General features: G+C 39.9%; 1 protein-coding gene across 22 annotated transcripts in view; it reads right to left on the reverse strand.

The window, feature by feature from the left end:
- The window catches only part of PTPDC1 (protein tyrosine phosphatase domain containing 1), a 72,049-nt gene extending 50,108 nt beyond the window's left edge, over positions 1–21,941 (reverse strand). For 4 of the 22 annotated variants that reach the window (XR_011531484.1, XR_011531485.1, XR_011531483.1 and 1 more), the window contains exon 1: positions 21,854–21,919. Coding sequence is in view for 4 of the 22 variants with exons in the window: in XM_008534507.2 (XP_008532729.2) it covers positions 20,787–20,960 (174 nt within the window). In the remaining 18 variants the exon portion in view is untranslated. Of the gene's footprint in view, positions 1–18,746; positions 18,974–20,786; positions 21,057–21,218; positions 21,236–21,357; positions 21,618–21,853 lie in introns of those variants that run through there. The other 18 variants (XR_011531482.1, XM_070590062.1, XM_070590058.1 and 15 more) reach the window with 11 other exon arrangements.
- Between the last annotated feature and the right edge of the window lie 380 nt (positions 21,942–22,321).

A 22,321-nucleotide genomic window follows, 5' to 3' on the forward strand; every position in this document is an offset into this window, starting at 1 on the left:
TCTTCTAGAAGTTTCATGGTTTCGGATCTTACATTCAAGTCTTTAATCCATTTTGAGTTGATTTTTTGGCATGGTGTAAGGGAATGGTCTACTTTCATTCTTTTGCACGTGGCTGTCCAGTTTTCCCAAGACCATTTATTGACGAGACTCTCCTTTCTCCATCGTAAGCTCTTGGCTCCCTTGTCAAATATTAGCTGTCCATAAATGTGTGGGTTTATTTCTGGGCTCTCGATTCTGTTCCATTGATCTGTGTGTCTGTTTTTCTGCCAGTACCATGCTGTTTTGGTTACTATGGCTTTGTAGTATATTTTGAAATCAGGGAGTGTGATACTTCCAGCTTTGTTCTTTTTTCTCAGGAATCCTTTGGCTATTCGGGGTCTTTTGTTGTTCCATATAAATTTTAGGATTCTTTGTTCTATTTCTGTGAAAAATGTTGTTGGAACTTCGATAGGGATTGCGCTGAATCTATAGATTGCTTTAGGAAGTATGGACATTTTACCGATGTTAATTCTTCCAATCCAAGAGCACAGAATATGCTTTCATTTCTTTGTGTCTTCTTCAACTTCTTTCATTTTACATCTTCTTAACAATGTCTTATTATGTTTTACTTTGCATTTCTTTTTATTTTATTTTAAAGATTGGCACCTGAGCTAACAACTTTTGCCAATCTTTTTTTTTTTCTGCTTTATCTCCCCCCCAAATCCCCCCAGTACACAGCTGTCTATCTTAGTTGCATGTCCTTCTAGTTGTAGCATGTGGGACACCACCTCAACGTTGCCTGACAAGTGGTGCCATGTCCACGCCCAGGAATCGAACCGGTGAAACCCTGGGCCGCTGCAGCGGAGTGTGTGAACTTAACCACTCGGCCACAGGGCCGGCCCATGCATTTCTTTATTTTGTGAGGCAGAGTAGTTCTTCAGAGGCTTTTTAAAAAAAAATAATTTCTTATTAATAAACTGCTTGCTTTAGAGCTTAGCCCTTTTCCCAACCTAGACATCTGCCCCTTTCTGACTGACTTGCAAGACGTTTTTCTATACCAAGAATATCAAGTCTTCATCATATGTCACACATATTTTAAGTTTATCATGTCTTAACATATGTTAATAGTCTGTTTTGCTAGCAATCTTACTTTTTTGTGTAGTCCAATCTGTAAGATTTTTCCTTTGACTTTTCTGGCTCTAGTGCCACAATAAGAAAGGCTTTCTCCAATAGAAAATGTGAAACCCAATTTTAATGTCTCCCATTTGGGGGTGATAAATGTCCCTCTGTTGCAGGTTGACAGTACTATTGCTAAAATGTAATAATTAATCCACAGAATTAAAGATGGTCCATCTTCAAAGAATATCCTAATGTGACTGTAAAAGCCATGCTTGAAAATAGTAAAATAAGGGCCAGTCCCAGTGGCCTAGTGGTTAAGTTCAGCATGCTCCACTTCGGTGGCCTGGGTTTGGTTCCTGGGTGTGGACCTACACCACTCTGTTAGCAAGCATGCTGTGTTGGCGGCCCACATACTAAAAAATAGAGGAAGGTTGGCATGGATGTTAGCTCAGGGTGAATCTTCCTCAGCAAAAAAAAAGAAAAAAAAAGGTAAAATAAAAAAGTCCTTTGTATAGCTTAAATACTATGTTTTTACGAAACAACAGAAATACACATTTTTTATGAAAAAGTAATTCTTCTAACCTAAGAAAAACAGTGGAAGAATGGCAAGTTTGCTTTAATGGTCTAATTACCTGTTACTATATGCTTAGAGTTAAATTACCAATTTTCAAAGATCTCAAATAGATAATAAACATTAGTTTGAGAAACAGAAAATTTCAAGACCTCCCAAAGTCTGAGAATTAAAACAGAAAACCAGCTCTACCTGTACCTGTAGGGTCCTCAAAAGAACACAGCGCAGGTTCCTTTTCATTCCTCCTGCAGCTGCTGATCACTTATTCAACAGGTCTCAATTACTGACTTCCTTTCCTTCTCTCATTAGACTAGTTATTTGGAATCAGGCTGGCAGCTCCAGAGCCGCCTTCATTTTAGGCTAATTTAGCCCCACTGCTAAGGCCACACCTTTCTGCGGCTTCCAACTCTACTCTGGGTGTCATGAAGCCTTTCTTCTCTGGCTGGTGGGAACAGGAACCATTTCCAGCCCTCTGAGAGCCCTGGAAATTGCCCTGTTTGCTCCTTCCTCTAGCTTTCCCCGGCCTTGGGTAGTCTGCCCAGGTCAGCACTCAGTCGTACACCTCCGGCCGGCAAAGACCTGAGGGCCCTCTGCAGTCTCCAGAGCTCTCTCTGTGCTGCTCCCTTCTCCCCAGGACCCTACACTGCACTCTAGCCACCCTGGCTCTCTGTGCATCCCTAAGAAGGCTCTGTTTAGGTCCTCCTCGCTGCACTGCAGCCTGGAAGCTGCTTCCAGGGAAGCTGCTCGTGTACTCTCAGGCTCGCCATGCTTGTTTCTCTTCTCTCAGAGATCATGGTCCTGAGCTGCCTGCTTCCAATGGCCAAAACCCATTTTTTCTACATTTTGTTTGGTTTTGTAGTTGTTTAAGGCAGGAGGGTAATTATAGTCTCTGTTATTTCATCTTGGTTAGATGCAGAAATTCCCCTGATGAAATATATACAGCTCAACTACGTTAGTTAAACTATACTATACAGTCAGAAGTTCTGTGTTTAAATCTTGACTGTTTATTGCCAGCTATATGAATTGTTCTGAGCTTCAATTTCCTCTTTTGTACAATGAGGATTAGTATATCTACTTTCTTAGGTCGCTATGAGGATGAAGAGAGACTGTATGTGTTTTTAGCACAATGTCTGGCATATAGGTATTCAATAATTGCTTATTTTAATTTGCATACCAATATCTGTAACATTTTTGTTTCTTTCCCTTCTAAGTCTACATTCACTTCATTTCCCTCTTAGTTCTGTAACAATCTAAAAAGTACTCCCTTCATCACTGTAGAACAGTCGTGCCAGCAGTTAGCGACAGTTGAGCTTCTCAAGATTTATGAAACATCACCTCCATTCACAACTGAATTCATTCCATGTGCCTGGTTGTAGTCAGGAGAAAAGGGTTTGAACAGTAATCCTGTCATTTTGCTGCACAATCACGTATTATTTAAGCTCATCTCCTGTTGCTCATGACAGATATTTTTCTCACTCTGTCCTACAGTTTGCTTTTGTCCCAAAGAGTCCCTCCAAAATGACTCAACAGTTTAGGATTAATCACATGCTCACTAATAAGCACCTGATACTTAAAACTCAGAACACAATGAACTATTACTCATACTGTTAGGAAGTCGTCATAAGTAAGAGTTTGATATAAAGAACGTTGTATTTCATAAAAAAAGTCATTTCACACAAGAGCCTGGGCTCTGAGATGGACTGAGAAGTTCTTAGGTCACTACTTTCCCTTCCATCTTCCAGACACAGCGTTCTGCCAAAATCTACATGTGTACTTTGTGGAAAGAATTTGTGGGGACTGCATTAAGAAGTGCCTGGGGGGTCAGAAGTGTGGTCGAGTTCCGCCCAGACCCCACAGCACTAGCACTCTGCCTTGCGTCAGAATCACCTTGGGTGCTTGTGGAAAATGCAAATTCGTTGGTCCCACCCTCAAAACATCTGAGTTGGTAAGTCTGGTGAGGAGTGTAACAACCTGTATTATCAACCTACACTCCACTCATTCCGATGTAGGAGGCCCTTTGTCCGCACTTAAAGAAATACTGTCAATATGATCAGATTCTACACAGCAATCACAGTAGAAGAATTTGAGGTTGAAAAACTTAAGTTCTTACGGGTTAAAAAGAGAGATGGAAGCCCAAGTATAAGAGTGAACCTATGAAAGCTCTCTATATATGTTTATGTTCACAAATAATATAATAACTGAAACACACAAGCTTACTCCATGCCAGGCACTCTTCCAAGTGCTTTATATATCTTAACTCATATAATCCTCACCACAACACTATTGAGTGAGTACTCTATTGTTCTCATTAAAAAAATAGAGTTTATCTTTCACAGCAGTTTTAGGTTCCCAGCAAGACTGAGGGGAAGATACAGAGAGTTCCTATATACTCCCTGCCTGAGACGCATAGCCTCCCCCATTATCAATATCCCTGACCAGAGGGTACATTTGTTACAACTGATGAACCTACACTGACACATCATCATCACCCAGAGTCCAGAGATTACCTTAGGGTTCATTCTTGGTGTTGTGCATTTTATGGATTTGGACAAATGTATAATGACATGTATCCACCATTACAGCATCATGCAGAGTATTTATACTGCTCTCAAAATCCTCTGTGCCTCACTTAGTCATCCCTGCTTCCCAGCCCGCCCCACCCCAGCAACCACTGATTCTTTTACTGTCTCCACAGTTTTGCCTTTTCCAGGATGCCATATAGTTGCAATCATACAGTATTAGCCTTTTCAGATCGGCTTCTTTCACTTAGTGATATGCATTTAACGTTCCTCCATGTCTTTTCATGGATTGATAGCTCATTTCTTTTTAGTGCTAAATAACCATTATTTGGAAGTACCACAGTTATTTATTCATTCACCTACTGAAGGGCATTTTAGTTGCTTACAAGTTTTGGCAATTATGAATAAAGCTGCTATAAACATCCATGTGCAGGTTTTTGTGTGGACAAAAGTTTTCAGCTCCTTTGGGTAAATGCCAAGCAGCATGACTGCTGGATCACATGGTAAGAATTTGTTTAGTTTTGTATATTATTCCCATTTACAGATTAGGTAACTAAGGCAAAGAGAAGTCAAGTAATTTGCCAGAAGCCACAGAGCTATTGAGTAGCAGAGCTGGGATTTGAATTCACACAGTTCAGCTCCAGAGTTTGTGCTCTTAACCACTACACATACACCTTTTCAACAATAAAGATTTCATACTAAATAAAAGGAACTTCATTGTTACTTCATGCATTTTAACTTAGCTACACTGGATTCTGCACCATTTATAATTCCTTCGCTTCCAAGAAACTTTTTAGATCTCCTTACCCACAGCAGGATTTTCAAATTTGTTTTGCTTTGTGCAGACAATATGCTGATCCTTCATCCAAATCCTCATTCACTGCTGTCCCAAAGACAAATATCAAGAACATAGCCCCTTTACACATTTTGGCCTCCTCCCTCCTAACAGAAACAGAAACGCAGCTGGTCTGAGAGTAAGGTTATAAAACCCAAACATGTTTTCAATAGAGCTGTTGGCACTTACTAGCTTTGTGAGTAGGCACACTTACTAACGTCTCAGAGCCTCACTATCTGCCCTGCGGAGGTTGTAAAGATGACCTGAGATCCTGTATACAGACCTACTTCTGTGCCTGGGCCATAATTCAATCTGTTCTCAACACGGCAGCCAGAGTGATCTTGGTAACTTCAAATAGCCAGTCCGTGGCAGCCCTTTTCAAAACCCTTCTAGCCACCCTATTTACAATTTAAACCAGCTCCCCCTCCCTGTTTCACTTTTCTCCTCAGGACTCATGAAGAAAACATACCCAACACATATGTAATTTACTTAATTACCTCATTTTTTGTCTGCCTTCCCCTACGAGAATGGAAACTCCATGAAGGCATACATTTGTCTGCTGTGTCAACTGTTGGAGGAAGCCGACAACAGGGCCTGAGCATCTTCACAGCAGGTGCTCAGTGAAGATTTGTTGAATGAATACACGAATAAATGTCAATAAAAGGTAGCTAGCTGCCCCCCTATCATTATTTCATCTCTGAACCCCAGCTTTTTCACCTGTAAAGGAGGAACGGTAACCATACCTTACCTATCTCAAGGTATTGCCAAGAGCCTATCAGTTACGTCACAGCACCACTATGCAAATGCAAGCAATGGCATTTTCCTCATCTTCGTTTTCCTGATCACATTTATACCTCCAACTTCCTGCCAATCTTCACCCTGACAGATTTGTGTTCTTTCTAATTCCCTGAGGGGTAGATCTGTTTTCATTTCAGCCAAATATACATGAGGACAATAACTTCAACCCTCAGCCCACATTTTTTCTCCTTTAGGATACCATTCCTAACACCAATTACACGTTTTATTCACATCCTCTCATCACATAGGGTTGACTGAAGATTTATCTAGTGGCTTAGATGCTATAAAACATAGCTTCCTAAAACCACAGTGGCATTTTGTCCTTAGAGAATTAAAGCACTCCTTATGTAGTACAACAAAACAGAACAGGCTTCTTTTAAACTGAAATGTCCTCATCTCTGAATCCGCAACTTCAAAAAAAGGAACTTTATGAAATCCCTTGTCTCCTCACATCGCCCCTGGTGGCAGGCAGGCAACATTCAGAAAACACTTTCTTTTTTTTCAGACCCCTCCAGCCTTTCTAACAAGCTATGTCTTCAGGGAAAGAACTAAGGCTGCCTTGAACATATATTCTGTCTAGCAGTTCGCTATGAACCTCACTGGCTTCTGTGATCTCACACCTTAAATATACCTTAGGGAGGGTTCCTGGCTCTCAGGAGACTCATCACAGATCAGAGAAAAACACTACAGCAGGATCCTCGCTATTTCATCATTTAAGAAATACGCTGTTCAGATTCTTCAGAAAACACATTATGATAAAGCAGACGGGTAAAATGTTAACAATAGGCGAAGCTGGTTTTCACAAGCAAGGTTTCCATATTCCCTGGCCTTTCCCAACAAACAGCCACACCCGGCTACTTATTCCTACAGGTCTGAACCAACCTCACCCTCCAGTCACCACCACAGATACTTCCAAACTTATCAAGAGGTCAACAATTCCTAATTCAATACCCATCAGAACCACCTGGAGGGCTTTCTTAAAAACCCAGAAGACTACTGAGGGCACTAGCCCCAGAATTTCTGCTCAGTAGGTCTGGGTGGGGCTGATAACTTGCATTTCTAACTAGTTTCCAGTGATGCTGATGCTTTGAGAACCACTGCTTTAGGTAAGCAGTTTACATTTACCTAACAGCAGGTATTCACACAGGTTACTGTGAAGGTGTGTCTCCTGGGTTCTGTTTAGTTGTCAAACAGTAAATCCTTCTTTTTAAGTTCCTGAGCCAATCTTCACAAAATCTTGAAATACATTAAGAAGCCCCACATCATCTAGACCAACCAGATCTAGAAAGAGCCTCATATTCCCAGGTGAGACCTGGGTACTAACGTTCCTACTAAAATTCTAAAAACACATCACCTGGACTCCAGGCCTTGTTATGCAAGTGGTATCACCAAGAAGAAAGACTTCCCACATCAGCCACCTTTTGATCAAGCACCAGATAAGACACCATAATTTGGCTTCCTAACCAACAGATGTTCACTATCTAAATATTCCTTTTAATAAATATATAAATATTGTGGATACATAATTATGTTCACCTTTAAATACACATTTTGTGACATACTGTTCAGAATTTTTTTCAATCAGTTTCAGTTAGTTCAACATGAAAAGCTTAAACTACTGGGTAAAGCAGAGTTTGTTATTCACTTTACCATTTTCATTTATTTATGGACCAAGGAAGATAACAAGATTTTCTACCTCTTTAATTCCTGAACTATTTCTCTAAGAAAAAACTATTCTGTGAAACATATTTCAAGCACTTTGGTGACTGAAAACATAGGTAGGTGTGTGGCTCCTGGAACTTAACAGGCTTAGACCAGGACTTCTTATAGCAAGATACAAACTACAACAACTGGTTTCAGTAGTGGATTGAACCCATATCCCTCCTAAGACCTTGGTGAAAAGAAATTTTAAAAAGAATAAGCCCATAGAGCAAGGAGCAGGTGGAGGTTATCAATGGACTAGTTACCTTGGTAAGCTTTTGGAAGAAAGAAAGCATATAGAAGAGGCAACTAAAACTGAGCTTAGGAAGTTGTAGCCCAGAACACGACCATGAAGAGGGTACTACAGGGGAGGTATGTACCTCTCCTACAGAACAGATGGTTGTATCTCATCAGAAAAGATCGAAAGCAATGAGATGACCATCTTCAAAGTGTTGAAAGAAACAGGTGGTCAACCAAGAACTCTATATCCAGCTAAACTCTCCTTGAAAAATGAAGGAGAAATGAAGACATCTCCAGATTTAAAACAAACAAACAAATGAAAAAACCTGAGAGAATTTGTTGCTAGCAGACCTTCCCTACAAGAAATATTAAAAGGGAGTCATTTGGACTGAAATAAACGACACTAAAGGGTAACTAGAATCCACACAAAGAAATAAAGAGCACCGCCCCAAAAAAGCTAATTAAATAGGTATTATGAAAATACATATAAACATAACTCTTTTCTTAACCTGTTTTAAAAGACACCTGCATAAAGCAATAATTTTAAAATGAGTTGATATGATGTATAAAGATATAACTCAAATTGTATGACAATAATAGTGCAAAAGAGGGGGAAGGGAATGGACGTATATCAGAGAAAAGTTTTTGTATACTACTGAAATTAAACTAGTATTTAACCTGAACTAGATTGTTTTAAATTAAGTGTAATCCCAGAGTAAGCACTAAACGAATAATTCAAAATATATAGAAAAGAAAAAAGAGAATTGAAAAGGCATAATCAAAAATATCTAACACAAAAGAAGGCAATAATCAAGGAATAAGGAATGCAAAAGACAAAAGACATAAAAAACAAATAGGAATTTGGCAGATGTAAAACCCAATCTATCAGTAATTATATTAAATGTAAATGGATTACATGCCCCAATCAAAAGTCAAGGATTGGCAGAATGGATTAAAAAAATAATAAATCTAACAAAATACATATAAGATCTATCTGAGGAAAACTACAAAACTCTGATGAACAAAATCAAACAAGAACTAAATAAATGGAGAGAGATTCTACGTTCATGGATGCGAAGATGCAATACTGTTAAGATGTCAGTTCTTCCCAACTTGATCTATAGATTTAAGGCAATCCCAGCCAAAATCCCAGCAAATTATTTTATGGACAGAAACAAACTGATTCTAAAGACTATACAGAGAGACAGAAGACCTAGAAGAGCTCATACAATATTGCACGAGAACAAATTTGGAGGACTGATACTACCTGACTTCAAGACTTACTATAAAGCTACAGTAATCAAGACAGTATGGTATTGGCCAAAGAACGGACACATAGATCAACGGAACAGAATAGAGAGCCCAGAAATAAACCTAAATAAATATAGTCAACTGATCTTTGACAATGGAGCAAAAGCAATACAATGCAGCAAAGATAGTCTCTTCAACAAACAGTGCTGGAACAACTGGACATCCATATGCAAGAAAAAGAATGTAGACACAGACCTTACACTCACAAAAATTAACTCAAAACAGATGATAGACATAAATGTAAAACACAAAATTATAAAACTCCTGCAGGGTAACATAGGAGGAAACCTAGATGACCTTGGGTATGGTGATGTCTTTTTAGATATACCAAAAAAGACAGGATCCATGAAAGAAATAATTAATAAGCTAGACTTAAAATTTAAAACTTCTGTACTGCAAAAGACAATGTCAAGATAATGAGAAGACAAGCCACATACTGGGAGAAAATTTTTGCAAAACACACTTCTGACAATGAACTGTTATTCAAAACATACAAACAATTCTTAAAATTCAAGAATAAGAGAATAAATAACCTGATTAAAAAATGAGCCAAAGACCTTAACAGACACCTCACCAAAGAAGACATATAGATGGTAAATAAGCACATGAAAAGATGCTCCACATCATGTAGTATCAGGGAAATGCAACTTAAAACAACAAGATACCACTACACATCTATTAGAATGGCAAAAATCTGAAACACTGACAACACCAAATGCTGGTGAGGATGTGGAACAATAGAAACTCTCGTGAACTGCTGGTGGGAATGCAAAATAGGACAGTCATTTGGAAGGTAGTTTGGTGGTTTCTTGCAAAACTGAAAATACTCTTACTATAGAATCTAATAATTGCATTCCTTGGTATTTTCCCAAAGGAGCTGAAAACTATTTCCACACAAAAACCTACACATAGTTGTGCAGCTTTATACATAAAACTTGGAAGCAACTAAGATGCCCTTCCACAGGTGAACTGATAAATAAACTGCAGTACATTCAGATAATGGAATATTATTCAGCCCTAAAAAGATATGAGCTATCAAGCCATGAAAAGACATGGATAAATCTTCAATGTGTATCACTAAGTGAAAGAAGCCAATCTGAAAAGCATGATTCCAACTATATGACATTCTGGAAAAGCCAAAACTACAGACACAATAAAAAGATCAGTGGTTGCTGGGGGTGGGAGGAAGGGAGGAATGAATAGGCAGAGCACAGAGGATTTTTAGGGCAGTGAAAACATCCTGTATGATATTATAATGATGGATATACATCATTACACATTTGTCCAAATCCATAGAATGTACAACACCAGGAGTGAACTCTAAGATAAACTATAGACTTTGGGTGATTATGCTCTATCAATGTAGGTTCATCCTTGGTAACAAATGTATTATTCCGGTGAGTGATGTTCATAATGGGGGAGGCTATACATGTGTGGGGGCAGGGGACATATAGGAAATCTCTGTACCTTCCTCTCAATTTTGTTGTGAACTTAAAACTGCTCTAAAAAAAAGGACCCAGAGAGCATAAAATAAAAAAGCACAAACTGGATTCCACCAAAATTTTTAAAAAATGATCCAACTATATGCTGTCTACAAAGACACACTTTAGATTCAGAGATGCAAACAGACTGAAAGAAAAAGGATGGAAAAATATACACCATGTAAGTGGTAACCAAAATAGAGCTGAGGTGGCCATTCTAATATCCTTACAAAATACTGTAAGACAAAAATTTTTACTAGAGAAAAAAGGACATTTTACAATGATAAGAGGATCAATTCATCAGGAAGATATAATGACTATAAAACACACATGCACCTAAGAACAGAGCCCCAAAACCTATGAAGTAAAACTCCTGAAGGGAGAAAGAGATAATTTAACAAAAATTGAAGACTTCAATACTCCACTTTCAATAATGGATAGAAAACGAGGCAGAAGATCAACAAAGTAACAGAAGACCTGAAGAATACCATAAATACCTTGTAGCAGACATCTACAGAACACTCCAGATCCAATAAAAGCAAAATACACATTCTCTTCAAGTGCACATGGAACACTTTCCATGGCAGACCACATGCGAGGTCATAAAACAAACCTCAGTAAATTAAAGAATTAAATCATACAAAGTATGTTCTTTGACCACAATGAAATTAGAAAACAACAGGAAAAAATGTTGGAAAGTCACAAATATATAAAAGTTAAACAACATATGCTTAAATAACCAATGTGTTAAAGAAGAAAATACAATAGAAAATATAAAAATATCAAAACTCATGGGATACAGCCATAGCAGTGCTTAAAGGGAAATTTATAGCTGTAAGTACACATATTAAGAAGGAGAAAGAACTCAAATCCATAACCTAACCTTTCACCTTAAGTAACTAGAAAAAGAGCAAAATGAACCCAAAGCAAGCAGAAGGTAGGAAATAAAAAAAAATTAGAGTGGAAAGAAATGAAATAGAGAAGAGAAAAATAATAGAGAAAAACTGATGAACCCAAAAGTTGGTTCTTTAAAAAGATCAGCAAAACTGACAAACTTTTAGCTAGACTGACCAAGAGAAAAAGAACAAATTACTCTATTAGGAATAAAAGAGGAGACATCATAACCAACCTTAAATAGAGACTTCTATAAAGAAAAATATGCCAATAGCTAACAAAGATGAAATAAATTCCTAGAAAGATACCAACTACCACAAATACCTTTAAGAAGAAACAGAAAATCTGAACAGACCTAACAAGTAAAGAAATCATAATTTCAAAAACTTCCCACAAAGAAAAGCCATGCTAAGATGGCTTCACTGGTGAGTCCTACCAAATAATTAAAGAATTAACACCAATTCTTTTCAAACTCTTTCAAAAAATAGAAGAGGAGGGAACATGTGACCCTTCTATGAGTACAGTACTATGCTGACACTAAAATGAGAAAGACACCACAAGTATAGACTGACATCTATTATTAATATGGAGGCAAAAATCCTCAAAAAAAGCTAGCAAAACAAATCTAACAACATATAGAAACGTATATATACCATGACAAAGAGGAATTTATCTCAGGAATGCAAGGTTGGCTTAACATTCAAAAGTCAATTAATGTAATACCTCATTGCAATGGAATAAGAGACAAAAACTACATGATCATCTCAATTGACACAGAAAAAGTATCCGACAAAATCCAACATCCTTTCAAGATCAACTCAATAAACTAGTGTTAGAAGGGAATTTCCTCAACCTGATAAAGGGCATCTATGAAAAGCTCACAACTCACATCATATGTAACAGTGAAAGATGGAGAGCTTTCCCCTAAGATCAGGAACAAGATGAAGATATGTATTCTCATCACTTTTATTCAACATTGTAATGGAGGTTCCAGCCAGTGCAATAATGCAAGAAAAGGAAATAAAAGGCTTCCATATTAGAAAGGAAGAAGTAAAACTATTTCCATCTGCAGATGATATGATGTTGTATTTAGAAAATTCTGAGGAATCCAGTAAAAAACAATTAGAACAAATAAACAAGTTCAGCAAGTTGGCAGAACACCACAATGATATATAAAAACAATTATATTTCTGTAAGTTTAAGTTAAATTTTATTTCTAGAAGCTCTGCAAGAAAAATATGCTGTTTTTAAAGTTGAGGCAGTTCCCCTCTATTCCTAATTTTCTGAGTTTCTTTTTTACAATAAGTCAGTGTTGAATTGTGTCAAATGCTTTTTCTGCATCAATTTATATAATTGTGTGATTTTTGTCTCTTTAACCGGTCAACATGGTGGAGTACACTGATTCTCAAATATTGAACCAGGCTTGTACCCTCTCTCAGCACTGCTTTGGGTGTGGCCTACAAACGTTTGATATGATGAAATTTCATTCAATTCAATGTATTCCCGCCCCCTCCTCGAGCATGTCCACTCTCACCACTTTTATTCAACTTGTATGGAGGTCTAGCCAGTGCAATAATGCAAGAAAAAGAAGTGAAAGGCTTCCATATTGGAAAGAAAGACGTGACATTATATTTATTCAGAGATGACATATAAGCTATGTAGAACATCTGATGCAATCCACAAAAAATCTACTAGAAATAATAAGCCAATTTAGCAAGGTTGTGGTACACACGATCAATATACAAGAATTAATCATACATTTATATAATAAGAATAAATAATGAAATTAAAATAAAAAAATTTATAATAGCATCAAAAACTATGAAATATTTAGGGATATATCTAAGACACTGAAAACTATAAAACTACTGAGAAAAATTAAAGAGGACCTTAAAAAGATGGCAAGATCTCCTGTGTTCATAGTTCAGAAGACTAGTTAAGATACCAATTCTCTCCATAATGCCCTTAGATCCATCACATTCTCAACCAAAATTCCATGAGGCTTCTTGGAGAAATTGACAAACCAAATATAAAATTTATATGGGAATGCAAAGGATCTACAGCAGCCAAAACAACTCCGAAAAAGAATTAAAAGTTGTCAGTCTAACACTGCCTTGTTAGAAGCAACAGTAAGGCAGTAGCTTAAAGCCAAATAAATGAAGCAATGGAACAAAAAACATCTAGAAATACATCCACACCTACTGGACAGCTGATTTTTGACAAAGATGCAAAAGCAATGAAATAGAAAAAGTATGCTCTTTTCAACAAAGTGTGCTAGAACTGAACATCCATATGCAAAAAACATGAACCTCAAATGAACTCTCATGGTATAGAAAAATTAACTCAAAATAGATCATACACCTAAATGCAAGAATTAAAAACATAAACTTTATAAACATGAGGCAAAAGCTGATAAAACTGAAAGGAGAAATAGACAAATCCACTATTTATAGTTGGAGGCTTCAACACCCTTCTCCAAGTAATTGATAGACCAAGCAGGCAAAAAAATCAGTAAAAATACAGAGAACCTGAACAGCACTACTAATCAATGTGATCTAATTGATATTTATAGAATATTCCACCCAACAACAGAAGCACACATGGAATATTCACCAAGATAGACCAGCTTCTGGCACATAAAACACATCTGAACAAATGTAAAAGAACAGAAAACACACAAAGTATGTTCTCAGAGCATACCAGGCTAAAACTAGAAAGCAGTATTTCAAACAATTCAAAATATTTGGAAATTAGACAACGTACTTCTAAATCACACATGGGTTAAGAAGTCTCAAGAGAAATTTTAAAACATTTTGAATAAAATTGAAAATATAACTTATCTTGCACAGTAATGTGAATATACTTAATACCACTGAACTGTACACTTAAAAATGGTCAAGATGGTAAATTTTATGTTCTGTGTATTTTACTACAATTAAAAATAGTTTAAAAATACAACAAAATTTATGGGATGTGGCTAAAGTAGTGCTTAGAGAGAAATTTATAGTATTAAATGCATATCTTAGAAAAGAAGATCTAAAATCAATAACCTAAGCTTTCAACTTAGGAAGCTAGCTAAAGAAAAACAAATTAAACCTAAGGCAAGTAGAAGGAAGCAAATGATAACCCTCTAGCCAAACTAACCAAGAGAAAAAAGAGAAAATACAAATTATCAGTATCAGGAATAAAACAGGGGTTATCACTACTAATCCCACATTTATCAAAAAGATAACAGAACACTATGAACAGCATATAAGTTTGATAATTTAGATAAAATGGATCAATCCTTGAAGGGCGCAAACTACCAAAACTCACCCAAAGAGATACGGATAATGTGAACAGCCCTGTATCTAAAAAAGAAATTAAATTAGTAGAAAACCTTCCCAAGAAAGAAAACACCAGGCTCAGATGGTTTCACTGGTGAATTTTACCAAACATTTAAGGAAGAAATATCACTTTTACAATCTCTTCCAGAAAACAGAAAACTTCCCAACTCATTTTGTAAGGCCAGAATTAACGTATCCAAAAACTAGATAAATATGTTATAAAAAATAAAACTACAAATATCTTTCAAGAATTTAGATGTAAATATTAGCAAATTGAATCCAGCAATATATAAAAAGTGTAATACATCATGATCACATGGGGTTCATTCAAATAACGCAAGGCTGATTCAACATCTGTAAATCAATCAATGTAATTCATTATATTAACAGACTGAATGAGAAAAATCATGTGATCACATTAATATGTGCAGCAGAAACAAAGTTCAACATCCATTCATGATAAAACTCTCAAAAAACTAAGAATGGAAGGGAACTTCCTTAACCTAATAAAGACTATTTTAGAAAATCACAGCTAGCAACATACTCAATAGTGAGATGTTAAGCTTTCCTCCTAAGATCAGGAAGGAGGCAAGGATGTCTTCTCTCACCTTCTTTTTTCTTTTGTAAAGATTTTATTTTTTCCCTTTTCTCCCCAAAGCCCCCCGGTGCATAGTTGTATATTTTTAGTTGTGGGTCCTTCTAGTTGTGGCACATGGGATGCCACCTCAGCATGGCCTGATGAGCAGTGCCATGTCTGCACCCAGGATCCGAACCAGTGAAACCCTGGGCCATCAAAGCAGAGCACACGAACTTAACCACTCAGCCACAGGGCCAGCCCTCCTCTCGTCACTTCTAATTCCATTTCATACTAGAAATCTTAGCTAGTGTAATCAGACAAGGAAAGAAATGGAAGGTATCTAGATTGGAAAGAAAGAAGGAAAACTGTCTTTAGTCACAGACAACATAATCGTCTATGCAGAAAACCCCAAGGAACATACCAGATAACTCCTGTACATAATAAGTGAGTTTAGCAAGGTCAAAAGGGACACAGTTAATGCAAAAGTCAACTGCTTTTCTATATACCAGCAATGAGTACTTGGAATTTGAATTAAAAAAATAATATATTTATAATAGCATCTGTCAAAATGAAGTCCTTAGGTATAAACCTAACAAAATATATGTACAGGATCAGTGTACAGAAAACTAGAAATCACTGATGAAAGAAATCAAAGAAAATCTAAATAAATGGAGAGATCTCTTGTGTTCTTACATTGGAAGACAACATAGTAAAGACATCAATTCCTTCCAAACTGTTCTATGGCTTAATGCAATTCCCATCAAAATTGCAGCCAGGTTTTTTGCAGACATACACAAGCTTATTCTAAAATTTCATGAAAAGGTAAAGGTACTAGAACGGGCAATTCAATTCTGGAAAAGAACAAAGTTGGAGGATTCATATTACCCAATTTCAAGACTTACTACAAAGCTACAGTAAAGAACATGGAGGGCAAAAGAATAGACACACCAATCAATGGAACAGGATAGAGAGCTTGGAAATAGACCCACAAAAATACAGTTGATTTTTGACAAAGGTGCAAAGACAATTCAAGGGGGAAAGAACAGACTTTTCAACAAAAGATGCCAGACAGTGGAAGTGCATATGCAACAAAGTAAACTTTACACAAAAATGAACTCAAAATGGATCATAGACCTAAACGTAAAATGGAGAAACTACAGAATTTCTAGAAGAAAACACAGGGAAAAATCTGCACAATTTTAGGTTTGGTGCTGAGTTTTTAAGTGCAATATCAAGAGCAAAATTCACAAAAGAAAAACCTTTAAGTTGGACTTAATTAAAATTAAAAACTTTTGTTCTATGAAACACACTGTTAAGAGAATGAAAAGACAGAATGGGAGAAAATATCTGCAAATCACTATCTGATAAAGGACATGTATCCAGCATATACAAAAAACTCTTAAGACGGAATAATAAGAAAGCAAACCACTCAATTTTTTTTGTTTTTGGTGGGTTTTTTTGTGAGGAAGACTGTCCCTGAGCCAACATCTGTGCCAATCTTCCTCTGTTTTGTATGTGGGACACTGCCACAGCATGGCTTGATGAGCTGTGTGTAGGTCTGCACCCAGGATCCAAACCTGTGAACTCCAGGCTGCTGAAGTGGAGCTCAAGAACTTAACCACTACGCCACTGGGCCGGCCCCACAACCCAGTTTTTTAAAATGGGCAAAATAAGAAGGCAGGAGGGAGAGCAAGACTGATAGGAAGGACAGAGCTCCGGATAGACAGAAAATGATTTCATATTCCCAAGAGGCCTACTATTTTTCTTTTGTCTATATACTGGTAATTTATAGCTATTATAGAAATGCATATGTTGTATTTTTATCTAAAAAGCTAAAAGGCCATCACTGTGTGTAAAAGTGTGGTTGCTGTAGTATTTTTCTTGTAGAAAAGAAACTGGCATTAATTTAAATACTTTTGAGTAAGAAATGGTTGAGCAAATTATAGCATCTATTTCTAATGGAATGATTGTCAGCTATGCTTTTAACAAGTTAGATTTATATGTAATGACCTGGAAAATTGCCTGTAATACACTGACAAGTTAGAAAAATAAAAGCAAGTTGCAGAATAATAATTTTAGTCTTTACATTTATGTGTAAAAAATTTCAAAATGATAGAAAAAATGCATCTGCGTTACAAGAAGAAATGGGGAAAATGTAAATTCTCTAGAACCTTTTCCACCTAGAGTTGAATTAGTCTTCACAAGCTATAAAAGGAACATCAAGATTGACTTTGCAAAGGCATGATTCTAAATGAGAAAATGTTTCCATGAGCAGCTAAGATCACATGGCCCTTCTTAAACATACAGGAATTCGTCACTGAATCAATTAGAATAGATCCATTTACACCATTACAATGCCTGGCACACAGCAAGTGCTCAAAAATTTTTAATGAAATAAAGTCCTGAGTTCATATTTAGAGCCAAAGAAATCTTCCTTTTGAAGGACAGAATGCCACAAATTACCAGCTCAAACGTGCAGAAGAAACGGTGCTGCCTGAACTGTAGTGAACAGAAATGATTCAAAGACCAAAAAGGTATGCCTTTGTTTCCCTCAAATAACTATGTGTGGGTCTTCTAATCACTCTCCACCTGCAATGGCCAGCTCCTTGTGCTATAAACACTGCACCATCCAGACAGGAAAGTCTGATCCAGAGATTGATTCTTATTCATGCCCACACAGAAAGAACAAAGAGAGGAAGTATTCTTTCGCAGCTAGAACTAGACTAGGTGATGGCCTTGTGGGAGAAAATGCTGCTCAAAACTTTATAGATTAAAATCATAAGGTTTACCACCAAGAGGACAAATGTTAGGTTTTATAGCATGACAAAAAAGTAGTGTCCAAACTGGTGGCTCAGAAAACATGATTAATAACAAACTGAGAAAATGCTAAAGCACAATCCCTATTAACATTTTTAAGTTATTTTTTTCATGCAAGTGTAACTAGTTAGGGAGTGCCAAATTTTCATCATTGCAACTAGTCACTTGCAAAATTCACTTTAACAATTCAATCTGTTCAATTTACTATGATCAGATTGATCACTGTTTGATCAACTAGGGAAAAAAAGCTATGTAACTTCTAAATCACATCTAAGGTTACTGGGCTAGTTGTTCTCTCGTACATGTGTTTTAAGGGTCAGTACATACTCATCATTTGTGTTAAAATTCCCATGGGCTTAAGGATCAATACATTTTACAGAAACCACTGAGAAAGATCTTTTTGGACATAATTTTCTACCAAACTAGGTGCCCATACTGTTACTAAAGGGAATGACTTCCAAGAAAAATAAGATTATGACTTCTTACAAGTTAAGCCAAAGCACTATCAAATCACTGACATTTTTACGGAACAAATATAAATTACATCTCTTGGATCTACTGTAAAAAGTATTTCTGACCTGGGGCCAGCCTGTTGGCTTAGTGGTTAAGTTCCTGCAATCTGCTTCCACGGCCTGGGGTTCACCGGTTCGGATCCCAGGTGTGGACATGGCACCACTTGGCACACCATGCTGTGGGAGGTGTCCCACATATAAAATAGAGGAAGACGGGCACAGATGTTAGCTCGGGGCCAATCTTCCTCAGCAAAAAGAGGAGGATTGGCGATGGATGTCAGCTCAGGGCTAATCTTCCTCAAAAAAAAAAAAAAAAGTATTTCAGACCGGAATCTTTAACTGTGCTTGCTCATTTATTTTCTTTAAGTTCCTCATTTTCTGACACACAATGCACTTTAACAATCTTAACTGAGACTTAAGAATTTAAGAGAATCATCTAACTAATATTTTGTTACAAATTAAACTCAGTGAGGAACACATTTCCTCACAATGTTAACATTCAGAGACGTCACAGCTTTATTGTTCAATCATTTATCACAATCTGTAATTACCTTGTTTTATTTGCTTATTGTCTTTCCTGTATAATTTCTGTAAGACCAGGGACCCCGTCTATTGTCTTGCCTGGCACTAATAAGAGCTCATAAGTATTTATTGAATTAACAAATGGATGATTCTGGTCATAGAGAGCAAAACATGATAAAGAGCTGGATAGTCTGTGTCCTTAGATTTCTCAAAAAATTTTCAAAAGGTGGCTCATTATTATTTTTATGGACTTTTTTATGCCTCACACATAGATCCTCAGAAAAAAATTGGATTTCTTTTGGAAACAAAAACGACCTCGAATATTACCGCAGGACTGGAACAAATTTGCTCTAAAAAGAGTGCAGGAAAAAGAGAACCAAAAGTAAAAAACAGTTGTACTTAGTACTGTACCAGGGCTTTATATCTGCTCAGATCAAACCCTGGAGGCACTGTCCCCATCTTCAAGACGAGCAAATTGAGAATCAGAGAGGAAGTCATTGGCCCAAGATCAAGACAGTGTTGGAACTGAGATTTGAAAACCAGTTCTTCCTTAAACCAAAAGCCACTTTATCTCCTCTAGCCCATGTTGTCTCCACAGGAATCAGCAAAAATAAATACAATTTTTCAGTAACAACACATTAACTGCATTAAACGACACAGTCAATATCTGCAAAGATATGTTCTGATTATCCAACTTATATAATTTTTAGAACAAGAAATATCTAAGTAAATTAAATAATTAAATCAAACGTATCTTTTGGTGAGGTTGAGGTGACATGGGAAAGAGCAGACAAAGCTACTAGAAAAGAAACATTTCAAGGTACAAGTTTTCACACCCACTATACCGCTTGTTTTAGAACTAAAGAAAACCTTCAGACTTTGAGGCATTCTTAGTTTGGAAAAAGGATGAGATATGGGGCTGGCCTGGGCCGAGTGGTTAAGTTAGTTCACACGGCTGTGGCAGCCCAGGGTTTCGCTGGTTGGGATCCTGGGAGCAGATTCACGGCACCGCTCCTCAGGCCACATGGAGGCAGCGTCCCACATACAGCACCAGAAGGACCCAGAACTAGAATACACAACTATGTACTGGGGGGCTTCGGGGAGAAGAAGAAGAGATTGGCAACAGACATTAGCTCAGGTGCCAATCTTTAAAAACAACAACAACAAAAGAATGAGATATGGCCTTAAGAGAACTGTTATTAAAGGTTCACCTTCGGGAGAATTTTCAGATTTCCAATTGGAATTTTGAAGTGCAAGCCCATCGCTCAGAAAAATTTTCTAAATTTTGTGAACCTCAACAATCTGTGTGATTAACAACAAGGAGATGGTTAATTAACAGAATATAACAGAACATGAAAATAATTGTTAGGCTGCTGGCATTATGGGTGAATGGCGGTTTTTAAATTTTTTCCATGGTGTTTTGAAGTTTGTTCAGTATTAACTTTAAAAGAAATGCCTCGAGCCTGGTTTCGTAGGAGGGTCAGAACAGCGCCGAAGGAAGCGCTGCACAGAAAAAAGGCCAAGCAAAACGGCCCGCGCTCGCGCCACCGCGAGCCGGCCAGCAGCGAGCGCGCCGGCTCATACCTTGGCTTCGCCCAGCGCAGGGCTTCCTCCCGGGGCTCGGGCGCCGCATGTCTGGAAGACGAGAGGAGTCTGCTCAGAGAGGGAAAGGCGCGGTGCCGGGCAGAACCCAATCAAGCCAGGGCGGGAAATCGGCCCAGAGCCCTTGCGTGCGGACCGTCCCTGAGGCACCGACATGGAACCGCCGGGAGAGCTGTTAAGACGCGAGCCCACAAGGAGCGGGGGCTGGGACTCGGCGCTGTGAGTACTCTCACGGGGGACCTCCTGTGCACACAGGCGCGGACGCGAGCCGCCCGAGGCTGAGACCACACGGGGAGCGGCGCGGCCGGGCCACGCAGGCTCGCCTTTAATCCCAGCGCCTCCGCCGCACCCTTCCGCCCGCGAGCCGCCCAGACCCTCTGAGCCCCGATTTCCTCGCACGGGAAGGGACGGCACCTCCGGTGTCGCGGAGAGCAAGCACAACGACGTGCGCGTCCGCGCGCGGCCACCGACCGTCACAGCGGCGGGACGGCCCTCGGGTCCTGGGGCGCCCGGTCTCCGCCTCCCCCCGGAGCCCGCCCGGCAGTGTCCTCACCGCGGCGCCCTGCTCCCCACAGACGCCCCCACGGGCAGAGCGGGCCGCCCACGCTGAGGTCGCACGTCCTGGAGCCAGGTGACGAGGTCGCGGCCACCCCAAATTGGGGCAGAATCGGGTCTACGGCAGACCGCACGCCGCCGTCGCGGCCGTCCCAGCCCCTCGGGTCCCCGCGTGCGCCCCTTCAGTCAGCCAGCCGCCCGACGACGCAGGCGCCCCTCTCCAGAGGACGGCCTCCGCTCCCCGCGCAGAGCGCCCCGGGGCCGGCCGCTCCGCCGGAGAGGCCCCCGTGCCGCCGCTCACAACCGCACGGGAAGGCTCGGCGACACCAGCGGCCGGCCGTGCGCCGCCCCCTGCCCCGGCCGACCCCACGGGCCGCGCTTCGCCGGGGCGCCCAGTGGACCCGTGCCCGGCACGCCCCGCAGGAGGGCCGCCCGCCGCCCCTGCCGGCCTGGCCGCTCGCCCTCCCGCTACCGCCGCCGAGCGCACCACTCACCGCCTGGCGCCCTCGGCTGCGGCGCCGCTCCCTCGGCCGCCCGCGCCCCGCCCCCTCTCCGCGCCCGCGCAGCACCAATCACGGCCACGCGCAGCTGCACGTGACGCGCGCCGGCCAATGGCAGCCCGAGGCGGTCCATGACGCGGCCGGCGGCTCCCGGCGCTTTCAAAGCAGGCGGCGGGCTGCGGGCTGACGGCTGATGGGGTGTGGGGTGCAGGCTGAGGGGCTGGTGGGGCCGAGAGGGGCTGCGGGCTGAGGGAGCGCGGGGCAGTGTGGGAGTGCGGGCTGAGGTGCGGGCGGGGCCGCGAGGAGCTGAGCTGGCGCGGGGCAGTGTGGGAGTGCGGGCTGAGGGGCCGGCGGGGCCGCGAGGAGCTGAGGCGGCGCGGGGCCGTGTCGGGGTGCGGGCTGAGGGGGCGGGGGGCATTGTGGGGGTGCGGGCTAACGGGGCGGTGGGGCTGCGAGAGGGCA

This window comes from Equus przewalskii, chromosome 22 (assembly GCF_037783145.1).
Source record: "Equus przewalskii isolate Varuska chromosome 22, EquPr2, whole genome shotgun sequence".
Classification (NCBI taxonomy): domain Eukaryota; kingdom Metazoa; phylum Chordata; class Mammalia; order Perissodactyla; family Equidae; genus Equus; species Equus przewalskii.